This window comes from Bos indicus, chromosome X, assembly GCF_029378745.1.
Source record: "Bos indicus isolate NIAB-ARS_2022 breed Sahiwal x Tharparkar chromosome X, NIAB-ARS_B.indTharparkar_mat_pri_1.0, whole genome shotgun sequence".
Classification (NCBI taxonomy): Eukaryota; Metazoa; Chordata; class Mammalia; order Artiodactyla; family Bovidae; genus Bos; species Bos indicus.
In genome coordinates, this window is record NC_091789.1 from 77,120,462 (window position 1) to 77,147,060 (window position 26,599).

At 37.2% G+C, this 26,599-nt stretch overlaps 1 protein-coding gene across 1 annotated transcript in view; it reads right to left on the reverse strand.

The window, feature by feature from the left end:
* The window catches only part of SH3BGRL (SH3 domain binding glutamate rich protein like), a 120,618-nt gene extending 99,614 nt beyond the window's left edge, over positions 1–21,004 (reverse strand). The window contains exon 1 of the mRNA XM_019956181.2: positions 20,753–21,004. Coding sequence (XP_019811740.1) covers positions 20,753–20,797 — 45 coding nt within the window. The 5' untranslated portion in view covers positions 20,798–21,004. The remainder of the gene's footprint in view (positions 1–20,752) is intronic.
* Between the last annotated feature and the right edge of the window lie 5,595 nt (positions 21,005–26,599).

The window sequence follows — 26,599 nt, forward strand, 5'->3', positions numbered from 1 at the left end:
TATCCTAACCACAGCTCTATGAACCCTGGACAGGGATGTAAATACCCTAGAATGTGCGGGGGCTGGGAGCTCAAGCATAGGAATTGGAGAGCAATCCCAGGGCGAGGTCTGCTGTTGACTTTGGGAAGAAGGCCCTAGGGGACATGAGGGAGGAGATCATGGTAGGGAATGAGTTGGAAGAAATCAGAACAGCCATAGACATAAGGCAATAATGCTGAATCATGCACAGGGTGTGGAACCATTACTGTAGCCTCTATCACCCCACATGCCAGCACTGACCAATAGAGAAAGACCCCAGAGAGGGTGGCCCTTCAAGTGTTTAACATGCCAAGCAATAGAGAAGTTCCCAAGCCGGGGGTGGCGGGGGGCATTAATTTCCTGATGCTCCAAGCAACAGAGAAGGACCTGAGCCAGGTGGGCCCTTTAAGTGCCTGACAGGCCAGGTAACAGAAAAGGACCAGCCACAAAGGCCTTTTGAATGCCAACTGCCAGAGGCTAGAAAAAGACTGTAATAGCACCATAGCTTCTCTGGCTGAGACGGCCAGCATCCCTACACACTTGGTGCCACCCAGGGTCCCTGCAATAGAAGCAAATGCATCACTTCCATGTTCAATCTTCACTGGGCGAGACTTGCCAGAGGTTAGGAAAAAAACCCTAAGAACACCATATCTCCTGTATATCTGGTATTACCAGGGTCCCTGTGATCTAAGCAGCTGCACCACTTCCACATGCAGTCCTCATCAGGGCAGACCAAGTCCTCCAGGGCAGCTTCAAGAGCAAACTCCTGTGGACGATCCACATGCAGAGGTGGAAATAAAACCACAATTGAACCCCAGGGGCAGTGTAGCTGAGGAAGAGGATTGAAAACCTTCTCACCAGTTGTACAAGCTACAGGTTAAATCCACATGAGAAACTAAGCAGACTCTGTGTCTATAGAATATATAAAAGGACAATGAGAGCTCCCACAAAAGAAAACACACTAGCTCTGGCAGCTGTGGACATTGGAGGCAACAGTATGCAGGAGAAGGGCCATATTAGAGTCTGAGCTGTCAGCATAGCAGGTCAGGAGACCAGCCCAGTATTGGAGGGCATCCTAGGGAGGCAAAGATGGACTGTGACTCACAATGAGGGAAACGATGTTGACACCTGAAATCTGAAAAAAAACATATATTATCATTATTTTTTTATTTGTTCTGTAGTTGGCTCTGCACAATTATTATTATTCTATTTCTTTTCATCTGTTGCTGAGGTTGTTAATTTCATTATTACTATTAACTATTTAACCTTTTGGAATTTTTTTTTTTTAAACAATCTTTTTACTCCCTTTATATACTGCTACCTCTATGTTGGCCTTTTGCAGTTCTGTGGGGTTTTTCCTTTGTTTTGTTTTTTGATTGTTTTTCTTGTTATTCTTTTCCTACTATAGTTATTATTTAATATATATAAATCTTTTTTATACACTTCTATTTAACTTTGCTTTTCTAGATTGTTTTACTTTTCTTTTCTTCTATTTATCTTTTTCAACATGTTAGTTTGTTTTCTTTGCTTAATTCCTCAGTTGGCACTCCACTTTTGTTTCCTCGTTTGCATTTTAGTTAGTTCTGTTTTTAATTGGTTGATATAATTTTTGGTTTCCTTTGCTTCTCAAGTCACATTCTTGTACTTTTTTTTCTTTGGAATGTTTGGTTTTGTTTGTTTGTGTGTATGTGTGTGTCAGCTGGCACAGAATCCACCTATAATGCAGGAGACTCTGGTTTAATTCCTGGGTCAGGAAAGATCCCTGGAGAAGGGATAGGCTACCCACTCCTGTATTCTTGGGCTTCCTTGGTGGCTCAGAAGGTAAAGAATCCACCTATAATGTGGGAGACTTCAGTTTGCTCCCTGGTTTGGGAAGATACCCTAAAGAAGGGAAAGGCTACTCACCCCAGTATTCTGGCCTGAAGAATCCCCATGGACAAAGGAGCCTGGAAGGCTACATGCCATGGGGTCACAAAGCATCAGACATGACTGAGAAACTAAGTGCACCACAGCGTGTGTGCTAGTGTATTCCACTGTTTTTGTTAGTATTTGATTTTAAATTTACCATTTGCTTCAGTTCATCTTTTGCTTCTTCTTATTTTGTTTATATCTGTTGTGTGTCTGTTTAATCCACTTTAATTCTATAACAATTTGTGGAATCTCAGTCCCCAGAAAGAGATATGACCTGAACATTTGAAGTGGGAGTACTGAGTTCAGGACCCTAGACTTCCAGAGAACTTCTAACCCCAGGGAGTACTAATTAGTGAGAACTCCCACAAAGGTCTCCACCTATATACACGACCTGGCATCACCAACTGCCAGCAGCATCCAGTACAGGACACCTCACCCAAACAACAAGCAAAACAAAAACATAAACATAATCATCAGCAGACAGTATACTAACAAACACACCAAAACCAACCACCTGACAGAAACTGCCCAACAGAGAGAAATAATAATAATAACGTACCTCCTCCCACCAGAATGCAGGCACAAATCACTCCCAACAAGAAGCCTACACAAACCACTGGACCAACTTTACCCACTGAGAGCAGAAACTGAAAGGATGAAGCCATATGACCATAAAGCCTAGAAAAAGAAGATCTCAAACACAGTTAGTTGGAAAAAAATGAAAAGACAGAGAAATATTAAACAAATATTACATAAAAGAAAAATTAAACAAGGTAGAAATTCACAAGATTTTATGAAGAAGAGGAAAGAAGCAAACTATGTGAAAAATAATTCAGGATAATGATAGTAAAAAATGGTCCAAAACTTTGAAAATAGAATGGAGGAAATATAAGAATCAATTAAGACGTTTAACAAGAATATAGAAAAAAGGAAGAGTGAATAGAGACAAACAACACAATTACTAAAAATTAAAAATACTCTAGAAGGAATCAATAGCAGAATAACTGATGCAGAAGAACAGATAAGTGAGCTGGAAGATAGAATGGTGGAAATAATTGCTGAAGAGCAAATAAAGGAAAATGAATGAAAAGAATTGAAGATAGTCTCAGAGATCTATGGAACAATACTAAACACACCAATATTTGAAATATAGAGATCCCAGAAGAAGAAGAGAAAAAGAAAGGGTCTGAGAAATTTTTGAAGGGATTATATTTGAAAAATTCCCCAACATGGGAAAGAAAAGAGTTAATCAAGGCCAAGAAGCACAGAGCATCCCATACAGGATAAACCTAAGGAAAAACATGCTGAGACACATGTTAATAAAAGTAAAAAGATTAAATACAAAGAGAGAATATCAAACGCAGCAAGGGAAAAGCAACAAATAACATACAGGGGAAACCTCATATGCTTAACAGCTGATCTTTCAGCAGAAACTCTGCAGGCCAGTAGGGAATGGCAGGATATATTTAATGTACTGAAAGGGGAATATCTACAGACAAGACTACTCGCCAGGGATCTTATTCAAAATCGATGGAGAAATCAAAAGCTTTACAGACAAGCAAAAATTAAGAGTATTTAGCAACAACAAATGAGCTTTGCAACGAATGTGAAAGGGACAAGAGAAGGAAAAGACCTACAAAACAAAAACAAAATAATTAAGAAGATGCCAATATGTGTGTGTGTGTGTGTGTGTGTGTGTATAATTACTTTAAATGTAAATGGATTAAACAGTCTTACTAAAAGACACAGACTGGTTGAATGGATACAAAAACAAGACTCATATATGCTGTCTACAAGAGACCCACTTCAGACCTAGAGACACATAAAGACTGAAAGTAAAAGGATGAAAAAAGAAATTCCATCCAAATGGAAATCAAAAAGAAGCCAGAGTGGAAATTCTCATATCAGACAAAGTAGATCTTAAAATAAAGAATATTGTAAGAAACAAAGACAGATGGTACATAATGATCAAGAGATCCAAGAAGAAGACATAACAATTGTAATTATGTATCCTACATACAAGCACCTCAATACATAAAGCAAAAATTAACAGACATAAAAGGGAAAATTGACAGCAACACAATAATATTAGGGGATTTTAACACCTCATTTACACCAATGGACAGATCATCAAAACAAAATTAATAAGGAAACATAAGCCTTAAATTACACATTAGAGCAGATGGATTTAATTTTTATTTATTTTATTATTATTATTTACTTTACAATATTGTATTGGTTTTGCCATACATCAACATGCATCCACCACAGGTGTACACGTGTTCCCCATCCTGAACCCCCTTCCCACCTCCCTCCCCATACCATGCCTCTGGGTCATCCCAGTGCACCAGCCCCAAGATTCCTGTATTCTGCATCGAACCTGGACTGGTGATTTGTTTCTTATATGATATTGAACATGTTTTAATGCCATTCTTGAGGCGGATGAAACTGGAGCCTATTATACAGAGTTAAGTAAGCCAAAAAGAAAAACACCAATACAGTAACCAATACTAACGCATATATATGGAATTTAGAAAGATGGTAACGACAATCCTGTATGTGAGACAGCAAAAGAGACACAGATGTATAGATGGATTTAATTGATATCTTCATGACATTCCATCAAAATGCAGATGAATACACTTTCTTTACTAGTGTACATGGAACATTCTCCAAGACAGACCACATTTTGGGCCACAAATTAAGCCTCAGTAAATTTAAGAAAATTGAAATCATCTCAAGCATCTTTTCTGACCATGATGCTGAGACTAGGTATCAATTACAGGGGTGGGGGGAATCTCTTAAAAACAGTCACATGGAGATTAAATAATATGTTTCTAAATAATAAACAGTGCGGGGAGCGAGCTCCGCCTCTGGCAAAGGTCATGAGGAAGGAGGCTTGGCATACGCAAAGGCGGGATCAAGCCTCAGGAGTCTCCCTGGAAATTCTCGAGCAATCTACCCCCAAAACCAGAGTCTGCCTACTTTCTGCTTTGTGCTGTCACCAACACCTCTGACTTTACGGGGGGCTGTCCCCCACTACCTCTCTCTGAAAAAAGAGTTAGCTTACAGCTCCAGTTAATAATTCTTGGGCGTGACAGTGTTTCAACCTACAAACTCCTTTGGAAGTCCTCTAGCCTGCCTGAATAGGTTTTTTCCAGCAACATGTGATTGTTCAGAGCCTCCCAACTGTGAGAGGCAGATGTTCTAAACTGTCTAAACACAGATTCCTTTGAGTAGTTAAAAGATTGATTAGAAATTGTATTGGTGAAGGGTTTTTCACTTGTTGGGCCAATGTTTGCTGCTAAGTCTCCATATCCCTTACCTACTGTGTCCTTGGCGGTGTATTGATTGATATAATGGGTGTATAGAAATGTAAGCAGTTGCCTCAATGTTTGTAATCTTGGACCCTTGAGTTAATTCTTTTCTTGATTGAGCCCACCTCACCTTTGCCCTATAGGAATGCAACTTTCTCCAATGCTTTTTGGAGGCTGGCGCCTGACTTTAGAATAATCACCTTTAGAGAAAAATAAGTTTCTTAAAATGTTAACAGGCTTCCTGGCCAGAAGATGATGTAAATCACCTAAACTTTTGCATATGATAAGTTTGAAAGCCTGACTTCGCTAAGGATCAGGAACTGCTGTCTTTGCATGCCTCTACCCCTTCCCCCATTATCCTCTATGCACAACTTAAGGTATAAAACTGCTTTGGAAAATAAAGTATCTCTTTTTGTTCACCGGAATTTGGTGTCCCCATGTCGTTCTTTCTTTCACCTTGTGGCTGAATTTTTCCTCTGAGGCAGGGAAGCTTGTCAAGCCTACTAATTTTGCCTGGGCTTCTAAGATCCGACCGGGGAGGCCTTAGTGTCTCCTCTCCTTCGGGAGAACGGGAGGACGCCTGCGGCCTTCGTAGGTGACATTAATTCCCTGCTTTGGAATTTTATTCAGTCTCTTTTCTTCACTGAATTTTCCTACTGAGCTATCCTTATTTCAACCGCTTTTCTCCACTAAATTTCCTCACTGAGCTATCCTCATTCTATTACTCTTTATATCCTTAATTAACATTTAATTAAGCAATCGTCTCCTGATCTTCGCCTATGCCGTCTCTCCTTCGAATACCCTGGATCAGCCGGGGCTGGTCCCCGGCAAAACAGGATGCTGAAGAAATAAAAAGGGAATTGGAAAACATTCCTAGAAACAAATGACAACAAAAACACAATGACCCAAAACCTTTAGGATGCAGCAAAAGCAGTTCTAAGAGAGACATTTATAGCAAGACAATCCTACCTCAAGAAACAAGAAAAACATTGAATAGGCAACCTACCTTTACATTTAAAACAACTGAAAAACAAAACAAACAAACAAAAAAAAACGCAAGAAATCATGAAGATCAGATCAATAATAAATGAAAAAGAAATGAAGGAAATAATAGTAAAGATTAATAAAACTAAAAGCGGATTCTTTGAGAAGATAAAATTGACAAACCATTAGCCAGACTCATCAAGAAAAAATGGGAGAAGAATCAAATGAACAAAAAAAGAAAAAAAGAAATGAAAATGGAGAGGTTACAACAGACAATGCAGAAATACAAAGAATCATAAAAGACTATCATGAGCAACTAAATGCAAAATGGACAACCTGGAAGAAATGGACAGATTCCTAGAAAAATTCAACCTTCCGACTGAACCAGGAAGAAATAGAAATCATGAACAAGTCAAATACAAGCAATGGAATAAAAATTGTAATTAAAAAATCTCCCAAAATACGAAAGCCCAGGGCCAGATGGCTTCACAGCTGAATTTTAGAGAAGAGCTAATGCCTATTCTTCTGAAACTCTTTCAAAAAATTGCAGATGAAGAAACATTTCCAAACTCAGTCTACAAGGCCACTGTCACCCTGATACCAAAACCAAAGACATCACACAAAAAGGAAAATTACAAGCCAATATCTCTGATGAATACATATACAATAATCCTCAACAAAATTCTAGCCAACAAAATCCCACAGCACATTAAAAATACCATATTTCATGATGAAGTCAAGTTTATCCCTGGGATAAAAGGATTCTGCAATATACACAAATCAATCAATGTTTCCTTGGAAGAAAAGCTATGACCAACCTAGACAGCATATTAAAAAGCAGAAACATTACTTTACCAACAAAGGTCCATCTAGTCAAAGCTATGGTTTTTCCAGTAGTCATATATGGATGTGAGAGTTGGACTATAAAGAAAGCTGAGTGCCAAAGAATTGATGTATTTAAACTGTAGTGTTGGAGAAGACTCTTCAGAGTCCCTTGGACTGCAAGAAAATTCAACTAGTCAATCCTAAAAGATATCAGTCCTGAATATTCATTGGAAGGACTGATGCTGAAGCTGAAACTCCAATACTTTGGCCATCTGGTGCAAAAAACCAACTCATTGGAAAAGACCCTGATACTGGGAAAGATGGAAGGCAGAAGGAGAAGGGGATGACAGAGGATGAGATGGTTAGATGGCATCACTGACATGAGGGACGTGAATTTGAGTTGACTCTGGGAGTTGGTGATGGACAGGGAAGCCTGGCGTGCTGCAATCCATGGAGTCTCAAAGAGTTGGACATGACTGAGTGACTGAACTGAATCAATGTGATACACCATATTAACAAATTGAAAGATAAAAACCATATGATCATCTCAACAGATGCAGAAAAAGATTTTGACAAAATTCAGCACCCATTTATGATGAAAACTTCTCAAAAAATTGCCACAGAAGGAACCTACCTCAACATAATAAAGGCCCTATATAACAAACCCAGAGCAAACATTTTTCTTAATGGTGAAAAAGTGAAAGCATTCCCTCTAAAATCAGGAAGAAGATAAAGGCACCCACTCTTCCTACTATTATTCAACATAGTTTTGGAGGGGCTAGCCATGGCAATCAGAGAAGAAAAAGTAATGAAAAGGATTCTAGATTGGAAAAGAAGAAATAAAACTCTCAGTTGTTTGCAGACAACATGAAACAATACATAGAAAACCCTAATGATACTATCAGAGAATTTAGAGCTAATCAGTTAATTTAGTAAAGTCACAGTATACAAAATAAATACACAGAAATCACTTCCATTCTTATATATTAACAAAAGAAATCATAAAGAGAAATTAAGGAATCAATACCATTTCAACTAAAAGAATAAAATACCTAGGAATTAACCTACCTAAGGAGACAAAAGAGTTGTATACAGAAAGCTATAAAACACTCATGAAAGAAATCAAAGACAACATAAACCGTTGGAGAGATAATCCATGTTTCTGGGTTGGAAGAATTAATATTGTGAAAATGACTACTACCAAATATAAACTACAGATTCAAGACAATGCCTTTCAAATAACCAATGACATTTTTCACAGAACTAGAACAAAAATTCTCACAATTCAAATGGAAACACAAAAGACCCCAAATACCCAAACAATCTGGAGAAAGAAGAATGGAGCTGAAAGAATCCACCTTCGTGATTTCAGGAAGCTGGAAAGCTTCAATTACTACAAAGCTACAATTATCAAGACAGTACGATACTGGGACAAAAACAGAAATATAGACCAACGGAACAAGATAGAAAGCCCAGAGATTTCTATCCACACACCTGTGGGCACCTATATGACAAAGGAGGCAAGAATATACAATAGGGAAAAGACAGTCTCTTCAGTAAGTGGCACCGGGAAAACTGGACAGCTATGTGAAATTAGAACACTTCCTAACAATATATACAAAGACAAACTCAAAATGGATTAGAGACCTAAATGTAAGACCAAAAACTATAAAACTGGTAGAGGAAAACAAAGGTGGAACACTGTATGACATAAATCACAGCAAGATTCTTTATGACCCACCTCTGAGAATAATGGAAATAAAGATAAAAATAAACAAGTGGGACCTAATTAAACTGAAAAGCTCTTGTACAGCAAAGAAAAGTATAAACAAGGTGAAAAGACAACTCTCAGAATGTGAGAAAATAAAAGCAAATGAAACAACTGACAAAGTATTTATTTCCAAAATATAAAAGCCACTCTTACAACTCAATACCAGAAAAACAAAGAACCCAATCAAAAAGTGGGCAAAAGACCTAAGAAGACGTAGAGATGGTTAATAAACACATGAAAAGATGCTCAAGATCACTCATCATTAGATAAATGCAAATGAAAACTATAATAAGATATCAGTACACACTGGTCAGAATGCCATCATGAAAAAATAAACAAAAAGTAAATGCTAGAGGGTGTGGAGAAAAGGGAACCTCTTGCATTGTTGGTGGGAATGTGAACTGATATAGCTACTATAAAAGACAGAATGGAGATTCGATTAAAAAAAAACTAAGAGTAAAACTACCAAATGACCCAGCAATCCTCCTACTAGGCATATACCCTGAGGAAATCAAAATTGAAAAAGGCACATGTATCCCAATGTTCACTGCAGCACTATTTACAATAGTTAGGACATGAAGCAACTTAGAAGTCCATCAACAGATGAATGGGTAAAGGTGCTGTAGTACATATATACAATGGAATATATGCCCCTCAGCCATAAAAGGGAACATATTTGAGTCAGTTCCAATAAAGTGGATGAACCTAGAGCCTATTATACAGAGTGAAGTAAGTCAGAAAGAGGAAAACAAATATCATAAATTTACGTGTATATGTGGAATAGAGATAGATAGTACTGATGAACCTATTTGTAGGGCAGCACTGGAGACACAGACATAGAGAAAAGACTTATAGTCATGGGGGTGGGGGAAGAAGGAGAGGGTGGGACAAATTCAGACAGTAACATGGGAACATATGCACTAGCATATGTAAAATAGATAGCCAATGGTAATTTACTGTATGACTCACGGAACTCAAACCAGGGCTCTGTAACAAACCAGAGGAGTGGGATGGGGTGGGAGGTGAAAGGGAGGTCCAAGAGGGAGGGGCCATATATATACCTACGGCTGATTCATCTTTATGTATGGCAGAAACTAAAACAATATTGTAAAGCAATTATAAAATATATATATTTTTTAAAAAGAAACAAGAGAAATCTCAAATAACTTAACTTACACCTAAAACAACTAGAGAAAGAAGAACAAACGAAACCTTAAGTTAGTACAAGGAAAGAAATCATAAAGATCAGAGCAGAAATAAATGAAATAGAGATGAAGAAAACAGTTCCAAAGATCAATGAAACTAAAAGCTAGTTCTTTGGAAAGATAAACAAAATTGATAAATCTTTAGCCAGACTCATCAAGGAAAAAAAAAAAAAAAGAGAGAGAGAGATGACGCAAATTAATAAAATTAGAAATGAATAAAGTTACAACTGACTCCACAGAAATACCAAGGATCATAAGAGTCTACTATGAGCAACTGTCTTACATTAGCCATGCCATATTTTTCCATTAATAACACCATAAACTTTTATAAATGAACAATGCCCAATAATTGGACTTTAGGAATTATTCACTTTAATATGTTTATTTTTTCATGAATATTTTTACTCTGATGTTCTTTTGAGATTAGCATAAATTCAATAAATCACAAGTCTCACAAAATAACCAATATATGGGAATATTCTTTTACGGCATGATCTTAAGAGTGTACTGGATCATCGAAAAAGCAAGAGAGTTCCAGAAAACATCTATTTCTGCTTTATTGACTATGTCAAAGCCTTTGACTGTGTGGATCACAATAAACTGTGGAAAATTCCAAAAGAGATGGGAATACCAGACCACCTGATCTGCCTCTTGAGAAATTTGTATTCAGGTCAGGAAGCAACAGTTAGAACTGGACATGGAACAACAGACTGATTCCAAATAGGAAAAGTAGTACGTCAAGGCTGTATATTGTCACCCTGCTTATTTAACTTATATGCAGAGTACATCATGAGAAACGCTGGGGTGCAAGAAGCACAAGCTGGAATCAAGATTGCTGGGAGAAATATCAATAACCTCAGATATGCAAATGACACCACCCTTATGGCAGAAAGTGAAGAGGAACTAAAAAGCCTCTGGGACGGAACTCCGTCCCTCCCTCTTTTGTCCCTTTTTTTGTCTTTTATATTTTTCCCTACCTCCTTTCGAAGACTTGGGTTGCTTTTCTGGGTGCCTGATGTCCTCTGCCAGCTTTCAGAAGTTGTTTTGTGGAATTTACTTGGCATTTAAATGTTCTTTTGATGAATTTGTGGGGGAGAAAGTGTTCTCCCCGTCCTACTCCTCCGCCATCTTAGCTCCTCCCCCCCAAAAACAATATGTTTTAATCTACTTTTAGTTAGACTGTCTTACACAAGGTAACTTTCTTATATTGGGATAAAAGTACATGTTCTGCTTTCTAACTAATCATACACACATAAGCTTTTATGACTTTAAATTTCTACTCTAAAGAATTCTAAGTTCTTTACATGAACAGGCAACTAGAATTATTCTTGGTACTGCTATAGACCAATTAATTAAGAAGTACTTTTTTGATTTTCCAAGTTCAGAAGAAAAGCAATTTTACAATGACTTTTAAACTAATTTCAGAGCTACATTCATACCAGATAATTAATAAATAACAATCATTAGGTAGAGTAACATAAGCATTAAGATTATGAGCTCTGGAATCAGACAGATCTGAAGGGTGTTTGCTGGTTCTCTAACATTGCTAGCTCTCTCAGTCTGTTTCCTCTTCTTAAAAGAGTCATAATAATAGAGGATTAAGAGGTACCAACTACTACTACATATAAAATATATAAGCTACAAGTTTATATTGTACAGCACAAGGAATATATACAATATTTTGCATTAAATATAAATGGAGAACAACTTTTAAAAAATGTGAATCACTAGTTGTATACCTGATATATATAATATTGTAAATCAACTATATCTCAGTAAAAAAAGGGGAAAAAGGAAGAAAAAAAATGAGCATAATGGGAGTACTGACTCCACTGAATTGCCATAAGAATTAAATGACACAATGCATTGAAAGTTCTTACCACTATGCCTGGCATATTTTAAGTGCCCAATGAGTGATAGTTCTTACTATTATCAACTAAAGCTGATAAATTACTTACATGATAAATTAAAATTAAAAATGAGATGCTTTATCATATTTGTAACATATTAAGTACTTGTTTATGCTCATCTTCCTTCTAAATCACACTGGATAGAATGATTTCTTAAATAATGAAGCCACTATTCAATATATAGAGACTGTTATAATTTCAGTGTTGAGAAATATGCTACACTTATGGTGAAACAATTGGCTGAGTGGTAGTAAAACAAACAAAGTTTTCTCATGTTGTAGCTCAACTAAGAAGACTATTCTCCGGTTTTAAAAAGGTGAAGTTCTTTTTGTCTTGAGTCACTGCTGGAAATCCCCTCAGCAAAAATGTTGGGCTGTACTCCAACTCTGTGACAGGGTCTCATTTCCAGAAAGGACTAAGCCAAAGGGACAGAACTCAAAGACTAGAGTTCAGAACCAGAGTTTACAAGTCACAGAAGTACTGCTTTCTTGATTAATTTATACTTATAGAATCATTACAAGCCACATTTTAATTATGTTAAAAAGAATCAAAGTCATAAAAATTCAATACATGTCACAAATGCTATTTTAAAAATATGTCCTTGGTTAAGCAATTTTATTCAAGGAAAAAAAAAAAAGAACTAAATTATATATGAAAATGTTGCTACTAACCTATCTTCCCCACTCACACCTAACTCTCATATGCAGATTATAGATGACACATTTGCCTAGTTAGGCATCATCCAGTCTTTTTCCTTCTTTTCAGGCATCTTATATTTATTAAATGGCAGTTATATGTTCCCAATCACATGGAAAGATTTTAATGTACTATTGACATAATTTCTGTTCAGTATCTATCCAGTAAGAGAGAGTACAAATAACACAATGCTTAGGAATGTTTAGTCAGAACAACCTGAGTTCTAATCCTAGTTCTACCATTTGTAACTCTTTGACCTTGAGCAATGTACCTAGTTTCTGGGTCTTAGCAACATCCCCTTCAGTCACATGAAATAGATCTAATACTAGTTCTTACTTCCCAAAGTTATCACAAGGATTCAACTAATTGAAATGAAGTATGTAAAAGACTTGGCACTGTGCCTGACATACACAATGCATAAACAAATGTTAGGCTTTACCATTACTAGAGTCCAATCCTGATTAGCCAGGTTAATGAAAAGTAATGAAACAAAAATCTAGCAGCACTACTGAATACTTTTAAACATACAGTTTATAAATTTGTGGTGATATTTTTAAACTTATATTTAACTTTTGACTGATGTTCTGGCAATCGGAAACACTTCCAACAAACCAATAAAGCTAAAATGTGAGGCACTGAGCCAGAAAACAACCCCTTTGCTTAGAATTATTCTCTATTGGCCAAGTGTGAAAAGTCAGCTTTGCTCTCGTAATAATAAAAATAGTCAACATAAATGAGCTGCATCCTCTTTCTAAATTTATGTTTGTTTAATCTTGGTCTGCATTGGAGGAAGTAATTAAATACTGGGTTTAGAAGGGTTCCTGGTACGCTGCAAAGTACAACAGAACAGAATGCAAACAGATGGTCATATAGTCATCAACAGATTCTCAATCTGTTTAAATTTATCAGTAGGAAACGAAACACATTTACCCTTGATAATTCACCTAAAGCAGAAAATATTCCTGTAAAATATGTTTCACAGCACAATATATATTTTGGGAAATAATTTAAAGATTAACTACAGAAAATTAGAACATTTGACTTGACTATGTCTAGGGCTTCAATTTATTTTTCTTTTCCAGCACAACCCAGGGGGTGCCATGCTATGCTCAGTCACTTTAGTCTGTCTGACCCTTAAAGACCTCATGGACTGTAGCTTGACAAGCTCCTCTCTCCATGGGATTTTTCAGGCAAGAATAATGGAGTGGGCTACCATGCCCTCCTCCAGGGGATCTCTCCTGACCCAGGGATCAAACCCATGTCTCCTGCATCTCCTGCATTGCAGGTGGATTCTTTACCACTGAGCCGCTGGGGGGAGGGTTGACCTTAAGGTTTATTAATCAAAGCCCTTTCTCTGACAGAATAGTCTTTGAGCTAAAAATAAATTTATTTTATCCTTTTCTCCTACCATATTATGAAACTCTTACTAAACTTCTGCAATGCATTCTTTCCTACAACCATTTGAATTTCAAAAACCCAAGAGTCATGATCATTGGTAAGTGTGTCTCCCAAGCCTCTTTAAATTGGGCAAAATTATTCCAAAGGTTTTGCCATTGCTGCTGTGACATTAAGGAAATCAGCCACTAAATATAGGACATCAATCTAAAGGCACCAGTTTTTAGATTGTTCCTGCATTTGCCTCATGAGAGCTGCCATCTCCCATGGTTCAGGGCGTCCAAAAAGCATGCCCAAATGGCCATCTCATGAAATTTCTAATTTTGCTCTTCTAAATAGCTTATGAATATCTTTACACAGCATTCAAACAAATCTTGGCAGCTATGATAAAGACCACAGCATATTTCAAATTAACATTCTATTTATAAATACAAAAAGCAGTGGCAATAAATGACAAATCCACAGCTACCATACTACTCAATAGTGAAAAGCTGAAAGCATTTCCTCTAAGATCAAAAACAAGACAAGGATGTCCACTCTTGTCATTTTTATTCAACAGAGTTTTGGAAGTCCTACCCATGGTTATCAGAGAAGAAAAAAGAAATAAAAGGAATCCAAATTAGAAGAGCAGAAATAAAGCTGTCACTTCTTGAATATGACATGATACTATATGTATAAAATCCTAAAGATGTTACCAGTAAACTACTAGAGCTGATGAATGAATTCAGTAAAGTTGCAGGATACAAAATTAATACACAGAAATATGTTGCATTTCTATACACTAACAATGAAAGATCAGAAAGAGAAATTAAACAAACAATCCTATTTACCGTTGCATCAAAAGAACAATATACCAGGAATATACTAATACAACTGAGTGACTGAACTGAATTGATACCTACCTAAGGAGACAAAAGACCTGTTCTTGGAAAATTATAAGATGAAAGAAATTGAAGACAACACAGAAAGATGGAAAGATATATCATGTTTTTTACTGGAAGGATCATATTTTCAAAATGACTACAGTACCCAAGGTGATCTACAGATTCAATGCAATCCCTATCAAAATATGAATGACATTTTTCACAGAACTAGAACAGAAAATCTTAAAACTTGTATGAAGAGACAGAAGATCCACAAAAAAAAAAATAAAATAAATAAATTAGGAAAAAAAAAAATCTTGAAAAAGACAACAGAGCTGGAGAATCAGGTTTCCTAACTTTAGGATATACTAGAAAGCTACAGTCATCAGAGCATTACAGTACTGGCATAAAACAGAAATGTACATCAATGGAACAAAATAGAAAGCCCAGAAATAAACTCATGCACCTATGTCCAATGTTTCTGTGACAAAGAAGACAAGACTATAAAATGGAGAAAAGATGGTTGCTTCAATAAATAGTGCTAGGAAAACTGAACAGCTACATGTTAAAAAAAAAATGAAATTAGAACATTCTTTAATACCATAAACAAAAATAAACTCAAAATGAATTAAAGACCCAAATATAAGACCAGATACTATAAAATTCTTAGAGGAAAACATAGGCAGAACACTCTTTGACAAATCACAGCAAGATCATTTTTTGATCTATCTTCCAGAGTAATGGAAATAAAAACAAAAATAAACAGGTGGGACCTAATTAAGATTTTCACAGCAAAGTAAACCATAAACAAAATGAAAAGACAACCTTCAGAATGGTAGAAAATATTTGCAAACAATGCAACTGACAAGGGATTAGTCTCCAGAATGTACAAACAGTTCATGCAGCTCAGTATCAAAAAAACAAACAACCCAATCAAAAATGGGCAGAAGACCTAAAGAGACATTTCTCCAAAGAAGACATACAGATGGCCAAGAGTCACATGAAAAGATACTCAACATCACTAACTACTCAGTTCAGTTCAGTTCAGTTCAGTTGCTCAGTCATGTCCTACTCTTTGTGACCCCATGAACTGCAGCACTCCCTGTCCATTACCAACTCCCGGAGTTCACTGAAACTCATGCCCATCAAGTCGGTGATGCCATCCAGCCATCTCATCCTCAATCGTCCCCTTCTCCTCCTGCCCCCAATCCATCCCAGAATCAGAGTCTTTTCCAATGAGTCAACTCTTTGCATGAGGTGGCCAAAGTACTGGAGTTTCAGCTTTAGCATCAGTCCTTCCAGGGAACACCCAGGACTGATCTCCTTTAGAATGGACTACTTGGATCTCCTTGCAGTCCAAGGGACTCGCAAGAGTCTTCTCCAACACCACAGTTTAAAAGCATCAATTCTTCGGTGCTCAGCTTTCTTCACAGTCCAACTGTCACATCAATACATGACTACTGGAAAAACCATAGCCTTGACTAGATGGACCTTTGTTGGCAAAGTAATGTCTCTGCTTTTTAATATGCTATCTAGGTTGGTCATAACTTTCCTTCCAAGGAGTAAGTGTCTTTTAATTTCATGGCTGCAATCACCATCTGCAGTGAAATGCAAATCAAAACTATAATGAGGTATCACCTCACACCCGTCAGAATGGCCATGATTTATAAGTCTACAAATAATAAATGCTGGAGAGGCTGTGGAGAGAAGGGAATCCTCCTACACTGCTGGTGGGAATGTAAATTGATACAGTCAGTATGGAGAACAGCACAGCTATTCCTTAAAAAACTAAAAATAGAGCCACTATACAATACAGCAATCCTACTCTTGGGCATATATCCAGAGAAAACCATAGCTCAAAAGGATACATGCACCCCAGTGTTCTTTGCAGCACTGTTTACAATAGCCAAGAAATGGAGGAAACCTAAATATCCATCAAAATATGAATGGATAAAGAAGATGTGGTAAATATATATGATTAAATATCACTCAGCCATTAAAAATAATGAAACAATGTCATTTGCAGCAATATGGATGGACTTGGAGATTATACTAAGTGAAGTCAGACAGAGAAAGATAAATATCATCACTGATACATGGGATCTTAAAATAAATGATACAAATGAACTTATTCACAAAATATAAAACAGACTTAGAGAATGAACTTATAGTTACAGTGAGGAAGTTTGTGTGGTGGGGGGTAAACTGGAAGTTTAGGATTGAAATACACACACTGTTATATTTAAAATGCCTTTCCATGAAAAAAAGAGCAGCAAATACTCTTTCACATAATGCAATTATTATTGAGAATACTTGAGAATCATACAGATGAAGAACTGTGGCTTGTTGTTTTATGTCCATATTATCCAAATGAAGAAAATACTGACTAGTGACTAATGTTTTGGCAATCACTAGCTTTTATAACTCATACACAGAATAATGCCACAAAGGAAAATTATGTAGATTTCATTTACTATATGGACAATCTAAGCTACAACTAGTTTGTTTTAACAGTAAAACAAAAGAGATCATTTTACAAAAGTTAGTCCATAAATAATACCCTCAGAAATTTATCACAATCTATCTACTCAATCTTAAAATTTCTATACTAAGTACATCTAAAATTCATAGAGACCCTGAAATGGAGATAATTATGGACCTGAGGAAAAGTATGGGAAGAAACCTCTAAGTCAGTTATAATTCTCCATGCTATTATCACTCTAGAGATCCTGATCAAAGGCCAAGGTTGATTTTTGTTAAGTTATTGAAATTCACTAAGTTTATTATAGGCTCTATGCTTACTATTCCTCTTCCATTAAATGCAAATTTATAGTACATTACAATTTCAAGGGAAAAAAATGGCATGGCGTATACTGTTATGTTACAGTAAGTCAAAACATGCATGAGCAGTTCTGAAAAAGCAGAAATCACTTCCTATAGACAGACAACTTGGGAGTTGCATTCTTATTAAATGGTTTGTACCTAAAAAAATTAAAAAACAGTATTAAGACCTGAATTTTATCCTTCTCCTATATGAGACCAATTCCAAATGTGCATCTTCTCTATATCCCTGGCCTTATGTGAATTTAGCACACTTATTGACATTTACCTTTAGACATACTATCCCTCCTCTATACTAGATCCTCATTTTTCTATCCCCCTGATTGTATATGCCCAAGCAATTCCACTTACAGGACTTACTCCCTTCTGTTCACATTTATATCTGCATGTCTCCTAGCTGTCATGCATCACTGGGAGGATGTATTTCTTTAAACATATATCATTTGGATTCAAACAGCTTGTACTGGATTCAAACTCTGTGGCTTACTAATTGTATGACCTTGAGAAAGTTGTTTAACCTCTCTGAACCTATATTTCCTTACCCTAAAAGTAGAGACAATCATAGGATAAGAAAAAATGAGATAGTATCTGACACACTTAAGTGTCCCTACTTACTATCACTATTATGGCTATTATCAAGGAATTTTATACCATTTTATAATGGTATAAAAAGCAACATACTCACTTTCATTTCTAAACTTTTGAGAAGCAAGTGCTACACCTTTGTAATTGGCGCAGAGTTGAATACAAGTTTGAAAACTTGTTTTAATTGGACTGTGAAGGATAGGTACTCTTGAGTTAAGGTCACACTAAGTTGTAATTATCATAGATCCTCCCTTGTTTGATAAAACATCTAGTGTTGGTAATTTTATTAAAATCACTAACAGGAGTAAGAAAACAAAGACTTCACAATCCAAAACCAAAAGCTTTCCTTTAAACGCTCTTCAGAGAACTATACTTAGTCACTTATAGAAGCATCTCACTTTGTGTAATTATTGCTGAGTTCCTGTTAGGATATTTGCCTCAAATTTTCTAAATCATATGTTAAAATACAACACGACAGCATTCTTAAAGGAAAGACCTTAGTATTGCAAACTGAAGAGTCCCCATGTATGTTATAAAATAACTCTTCTGAAGCTTACTAATTTTACACTGTTTTAATATTATTTAAAAGTACTATTAGATTATAATAGAACAAAAATTTATTTTGGCAAGATGCAGTAGAATTTTGATAATAGGTTTGCAAGAACTATAATTACTGCAACAACAGACAAATCTATAATTACCCATAAGAAAAATATTTGGAACAAAACACAAAAAGCATAAATATTTCTTATTTGTATAGTCTTCAACAATGGAATCTGGTAAAGGATATAGTAGGAGATAGTAGTAAATTTTAAGGCCCTAAGAAGCTAAAGTCTAAACAAAGAAAGAGGAATAGTTGTTTCTACTTAAACAGAAATTCTGAAAGGAGTTTCTTGTTGAATCTGCTTTTTAGGAAGGTGTAGAAGAGCAACAAAGCAAAGAATAAATAAGCAGTATTGAAACTGCATGTTATCCAATAAAATCATCAAAACTAACTTCCTGATCTGTTCAACCTAATTTGGGATTTAACTAAAGGTATTAAGCTGATCTTCTAAATTTTACAATTATTGTATTGGACTTGAGACTCTGAGCAGCTCAAACATTATTTCAAATATCATAATTAATATATATGGAAAATAATAAGGCAAGAAGCTCATAAAATGAAGTTCAAAAAGAATATAAGAAGTTTTCTTTTTGTTTTCAACCTAAACTTACTCCAAAATGTAAGCTTAAGTGTTCTATTTCAAAACTGTCTAAATACAGCCACATACAGTTGCCAGACAAATTGAAGGTTCAAAGTTCTTGTGATTTCGCACAACTTTCAGTTCTATTCCAAATCCTCTTGGGGATAAACAAAACAAAAATACATAACAACAAAAAACATGGAATTTTTTTTTGTTGCTGCTGCCCTAAAGCTCAGAAGAGAGAGGGGGTTCATACATTCTGCATCCCAAACCCACATCCTGAGCCCAAAAAGCAAAAAAATCTGCTTTTTGCGAATTGTGAAAGAGACCCTTTTATTTACCATGCATATACACTCAGCTTTCCCCTAGTTTAGCCAGCCTATTGCTCCCCAAAACTGTTGAAAATTGTTGTTCTAAATTAAGAGCACATGAATGAGAGGGGGATGTCCTATCAATTGAAGAAGTGGTCACTGGGGTCTGCACCTACACAAGAAAGCCACTTTTTAGTTCCCTTTCCAGTTCTCAATATATTTGAAGCAGTTAGAAACTGTTCGAAGTAATGTTTTTTGAAAGAAAAGAAAAAGTCAAAATAAGGTAAGATATGGAAGAAAAAAACAGATCCCTTATCACATTGTTTAAAAAAAAAAAAAAAAAGTTTATCATTATTCCTGATGTCTCCCATTCTGCCTAGTTCTAACAGACTCTTTAGGCCAAAGTTAAATAACTGTCTCTTACACATTGGCAAAATATTACTCTTTTATTATAGGGGTCTCTGTGAAATATAATCACAGTGCCTTAGTAGGCCTCCACTTCACCATCATCAGTAAGACCATGTTTTACATCCCTTACAGATGTGCACCCCTGTCCCTTGCCTCCATACTTAGAACACATATGTGAAATGTCCCATTCTTACCAGTATGTGACTTGATTTATTCACCTAACCCTAAAAACTCAATACCACCATCTCCCAAAACTCCCAAGCTTTCGTTTTCCTTCAAAGAAGAAATGTGGCCCTAACATCGTAAGACAAAGAAAGCTAAACTCCATGGAAAAATGAAATCGATGCAACAAAGAGCAGAAAAGGGAAGACGGGGGGTTGGGTGGGAAGTGCCTGTGTCTACCGAAGAAGAAGCTGCCAGACTAACTTATGCAATTCAAGAGTTCTGGGGCAGCAATTCAAGGGTTCTGGGGCAGCAGGAGACTGATGTGTAGAAAAATAACAAAGGTGGGCTTTCCACCTTCCTTACCGCCATGGAGCCAGAGGAAGATGCAATATACACACGGATCACCATCTTGGGAACAGCTTCTGTAGTTCTTTGAATCCTGCAAACGGCTGGAGAGCAGCTGCAGCAAAGTCTGGAATCAAGCTAAGGGCCGTACAGAGTTTGGAAAAGAAGGGTGGGGGAAGGTGGAAGGGGAACTTCCCAGAGCCCCGCCCTTGGCTGCTTTCACTGCGCTTCGACCGCTGCAATCCCAGCCCCAAAGTCCAGAAGGCACAGGCTCGTTTGCATCATTTTTTTTTTTTTTGGGGGGGGGGGGGGAATCTCGAATAGCACCGCGAGATCTGTTGAATCCGGGAAAATAAGGAAAGGAGAAAGAAAAAGGAAGGAGCGTTGAGTTAAATTTGATTGCAATGAAGGACCTTTCCTCACGAAGACTCAAAGTTCTGTGCCTTCCTGCTCAGAAATGTATACAAATAAGATATTTTCTTTGAAAGAGGAAATTCTCCTTTGAAAGAGGAAGTTCTACGTTGAAACCAGACATTAGTAAGAAAGCCCAAGTTCTCAAAGCCTTGTGCATTTTAAGACTGCTATTTTGTAGTGGTAGTTTTGGTGTTAGCTGGCGGTAGGAATTGGACCCTGAAGGACTGAGTGCTGTGGCTTAGGAAAAGTATCAGGTTGCCACAAGTCCAGAAACAGCAGGATTGGTTTTCTTTTTGAGTTTCGCTTTTTGTTAAATTAGGGAATCCTGCTTCCGTGAGAATTCTCAGGAAGCCTGATTGACTGGCAAACTCAAGAATGGAGGAAGAAATTGAAAATACAGTATAAGAAAGTGAATGATTTTTGTTTTGTTTGCTTTGTAACTGGTTATGGAAAGGGAATTTGGATCATACCTTTCAGGAGATGTGGAAATGGTGAACAGAGAGAGCAAAAGGTTATTTGTAGCTCTAGGGAAATGAGCAAACAATTGATAATGCCCAGAGTGGTTTCCATTGACTATCAAAACAAACGTAAAGTGTGTTTCTAAGGATCTCCCACTACAATAATTATACTTCCCAGATTATGTCAAATGAACAGATATAAGGAACTTGCAACAGAAATGAGAGTGGAGACAGTCACCTGTCCTACTTCTTTACTTTGTCCTCCCTCGACATTCTAATGCTTTATCATATTTCCCTAGGTTCAATAATTGTAATAGCATCCTAATAGATTCTCCCTTCTCCAATCTATGTGATTCGTGCAACAACCTTGAGAGGTAGATATAATCACTTCAGTTTTTCAGATAAAGACTCAGGCAAACTCAGGAAAATGGGTAATTTTCCTAAAGTCATTTACCTAATAAATTCCAGAGTTAAGGTCAGACTTCAACCAACTCCAAAGGTTACCTTCTTAAATATCATTTTTAATACATTGTGTGGAACAGGGAAAGTACTCAATAACTGTTAGCTATTTCCCTTCCTAAAACATAATTTTCATGTGTCACTAAGAACAGTGTGGCCTGAAATACTTAAGACAGGTTTCCACTGACTATCAAAACAAACATGAAGTGTGTTTGTTTCTAAGGAGCTCCCACCATAAACTGGCCCTACAAAATTCACACAGTCTCATCCATTGCTCCCCAAACCAACTTCCTTGAATAATCATTGTTTAATCCCCACTACAGTAACCATGCTGCTACTGCTGCTAAGTCGCTTCAGTCGTGTCCGACTCTGTGCAACCCTATAGATGGCAGCCCATCAGGCTCCCCCGTCCCTGAGATTCTCCAGGCAAGAACACTGGAGTGGGTTGCCATTTTCTTCTTCAATGCATGAAAGTGAAGAGTGAAAGTGAAGTCGCTCAGTCATGTCTGACTCTTAGCAACCCCATGGACTGCAGCCTACCAGGCTCCTCCATCCATGGGATTTTCCAGGCAAGAGTACTGGAGTGGGGTGCCATTGCCTTCTCCTATCTCCATGCCTTTGCTCTTCTTGTCCCTTTCTTCACCTTTCCCCCACATAGTCTGTCTTTTCTGAGCTCTCCATCTGTCCCACTCTGATCTTTAATAAATACAAATAAAAATCTTTATACACATGATCAGGCTGAAGTAAGTAACAGTGACCTAGCCTCCCTCATCATGGTTAATATCAGGGTGACTGTGACTGTGCTTCCCACCCACAGGACAGGAAAATCTTCCTTCAAGTTTTGATTTGGCATGATGGACATAATTTGCAATATAATAACATAATAAACCCCTCAACTCTTAGTGGTCAACATATATTCTATTTGAACCTATAATCTATTTTGAATTGATGAAAAAAAGTGGAAAGAAAGAAAAAATTAAAATAATTAATTAATTAAAAAAAAAAAGAAAAACTCTTCTAATGATTCTACATACCCATATGACAAAATTAGTAACTCCAGAGGACTGAGTGGTAGGCAGTATTACCAAGTCCAGTTAGTCTTATCAGGAACTTTGAGAAATGGGAAGACAATTGCTAGTATTTAATTTCTTTTAAATACAGATATATTAACTTAAGTGAAAACTTTCCCAATAAATTGGTATATAGAAAAAATCTGCAGGTCCTTATTAACAGTACTTGGTATATGTGGGGAAACAGGGTAACCAGTGATTTTATCCTAGAATAATATTATAGATTATATTATACTTGATCCTTACTAAGATACAATGAAACTAAGCCATGCCATGTGGGGCCACCCAAGACATACAGGTCATGGTGGATAGGTCTGACCGAATGTGGTCCACTGGAGAAGGGAATGGCAAACCATTTCAGTATTCTTGCCTTGAAAACCCCATAAACAGTATGAAAAGGCAAAAAGATAGGACACCAAAAGGTGAACTCCCCAGGTCGGTAGGTGCCCAATATGCTACTGGAGATCAGTGGAGAAATAACTCAAGAAAGAATGAAGAAGGGTAGGAGCCAAAGCAAAAACAACACCCAGTTGTGGATGGGACTGGTGATAGAAGCAGGATCCGATGCTGTAAAGAGCAATACTGCATAAGAACCTGGAACATTAGGTCCATGAATCAAGGCAAATTGGAAGTGGTCAAACAGGAGATGGCAAGAGTGAATGTCGACATTCTAGGAATCGACTAACTAAAATGGACTGGAATGGGTGAATTTAACTCAAATGACCATTATATCTACTACTGCGGGCAGGAATCACTTAGAAGAAATGGAGAAGCCATTATAGTCAACAAAAGAGTCTAAAATGCAATACTTGGATGCAATCTCAAAAATGACAGAATGATGATCTCTGTTCATTTCCAAGTCAAACCATTCAGTATCACGGTAATCAAAGTCTATGCCCCAACAGGAAATGCTGAAGAAGCTGAAGTTGAACAGTTCTATGAATATCCGCAAGACCTTTTATAACTAACACTCAAAAAAGATGTCCTTTTCATTATAGGGGACTGGAATGCAAAAGTAGGAGGTCAAGAAACACCTGGAGTAACAGGCAAACTTGGCCTTGGGGTACAGACTGTAGCAGGGCAAAAGCTAATAGAGTTTTGCCAAGAGAATGCACTGGTCATAGCAAACACCCTCTTCCAGAAACACAAGAGAAGACTGTACACATGGACATCACCAGATGGTCAACACTGAAATCAGATTGATTATATTATTTACAGCAAATGATGGAGAAGCTATATACAGTCTATACAGTCTATACTCTATACAGTAAAAACAAGGGAGCTGACTGTGGTTCAGATCATGAACTCCTTATTGCCAATTTCAGACATAAACTGAAGAAAGTGGGGAAAACCACAAGACAATTCATATGACCTAAATCAAATTCCTTCTGATTATACAGTGGAAGTGAGAAATAGATTTAAGGGACTAGATCAGATAGACAAAGTGTCTGAAGAACTATGGATGGGGGTTCATGATATTGTACAGGAGACAGGGATCAAGACCATCCGCAAGAAAAAGGAATGCAAAAAAGCAAAATGGCTGTCTGAGGAGGCCTTACAAATAGCTGTGACAAGAAGAGAAGCAAGAAGCAAAGGAGAAAAGGAAAGATATACCCATTTGAATGCAGAGTTCTAAAGAATACCAAGGAGAGATAAGAAAGCTTGTCTCAACAATCAATGCAAAGAAATAGAGGAAAACAATAGAATGGGAAAGACTAGAGACCTCTTCAAGAAAATAAGAGATAACAAGGGAATATTTCATGCAAAGATGGACTCAATAAAGGACAGAAAAGTTATGGATCTAACAGAAACAGAAGATATTAAGAAGAGATGGCAACAATACACAGAATAATTGTACAAAAAAGATCTTCATGACCCAGATAATCACGATGGTGTCATCACTCACCTAGAGCCAGACATCCTGGAATGTGAAGTCAAGTAGCCTTAGAAAGCATCACTATGAACAAAGCTAGTGGAGGTGATGGAATTCCAGTTGAGCTATTTCAAATACTAAAAGATGATGCTGTGGAAGTATTGCACTCAATATGCCAGCAAATTTGGAAAGCTCAGCAGTGGTCACAGGACTGGAAAAGGTCAGTTTTCATTCCAATCCCAAAGAAAGGCAATGCCAAAGAATGCTCAAACTACCCCACAATTGCACTCATCTCACAAGCTAGTAAAGTAATGCTCAAAGTTCTCCAAGCCAAGCTTCAGCAATACATGAGCTGTGAGCTTGTAAACGTTCAAGCTTGTTTTAGAAAAGGCAGAGGAACCAGAGATCAAATTGCCAACATCCAATGGATCATGGAAAAAGCAAGAGATTTCCAGAAAAACATCTACTTCTGCTTTATTGACCATGCCAAAGCCTTTGGCTGTGTGGATCACAAGAAACTCTGGAAAATTCTGAAAGAGATGGGAATACCAGACCACCTGACCTGCCTTTTGAGAATCCTGTATCCAGGTCAGGAAACAACAGTTAGAACTGGACATGGACCAACAGACTGGTTCCAAATATGAAAAGGAGTACATCAACGCCATATATTGTCACCCTGCTTATTTAACTTATATGCAAAGTACATCATGAGAAACTCTGGGCTGGAAGAAGCACAAGCTGGAATCAAGATTGCCAGGAGAAATATCAATAACTTCAGATATGCAGATGACACCACCCTTATGGCTGAAAATGAAGAAGAACTAAAAAGCCTCTTGATGAAAGTGAAAGAGGATAGTGAAAAAGTTGGCTTAAAGCTCAACATTCAGAAAACGAAGGTCATGGCATCTGGTCCAATCACTTCATGGAAAATAGATGGGGAAACAGTAGAAACAGTGTCAGACTTTATTTTTCTGGGCTCCAAAATCACTGCAGATGGTGACTGCAGCCAAGAAATTAAAAGACACTTACTCCTTGGAAGAAAAGTTATGACCAACCTAGATAGCATATTCAAAAGCAGAGACATTACTTTGTCAACAAACGTCCATCTAGTCAAGGCTATGGTTTTTCCAATAGTCATGTATGGTTGTGAGAGGTGGACTATAAAGAAAACTGAGCGCCCAAGAATTGATGCTTTGAACTGTGGTGTTGGTGTGATGGGGACTCTTGAGAGTCCATTGGACTGAAAGGAGATCCAACCAGTCCGCCCAAGTAATCAGTCCTGGGTGTTCATTGGAAAGACTGATGTTGAAGCTGAAACTCCAATACTTTGGCCACCTGATGCAAAGGGCTAACTCGTTTCAAAAGACCCTGATGCTTGGAAAGATTGAGGGCAGGAGGATAAGGGGACGACAGAGGATGAGATGGTTGGATGGCATCACTGACTCAATGGACATGAGTTTGGTAACTCTGGGAGTTGGTGATGGGCAGGGAGGCCTGGCATGCTGCAGTTCATGGGGTTACAAAGTTTCGGACATGACTGAGTTACTGAACTGAACTGATCATTACTATATTCAACCATCTCTTGACTGCA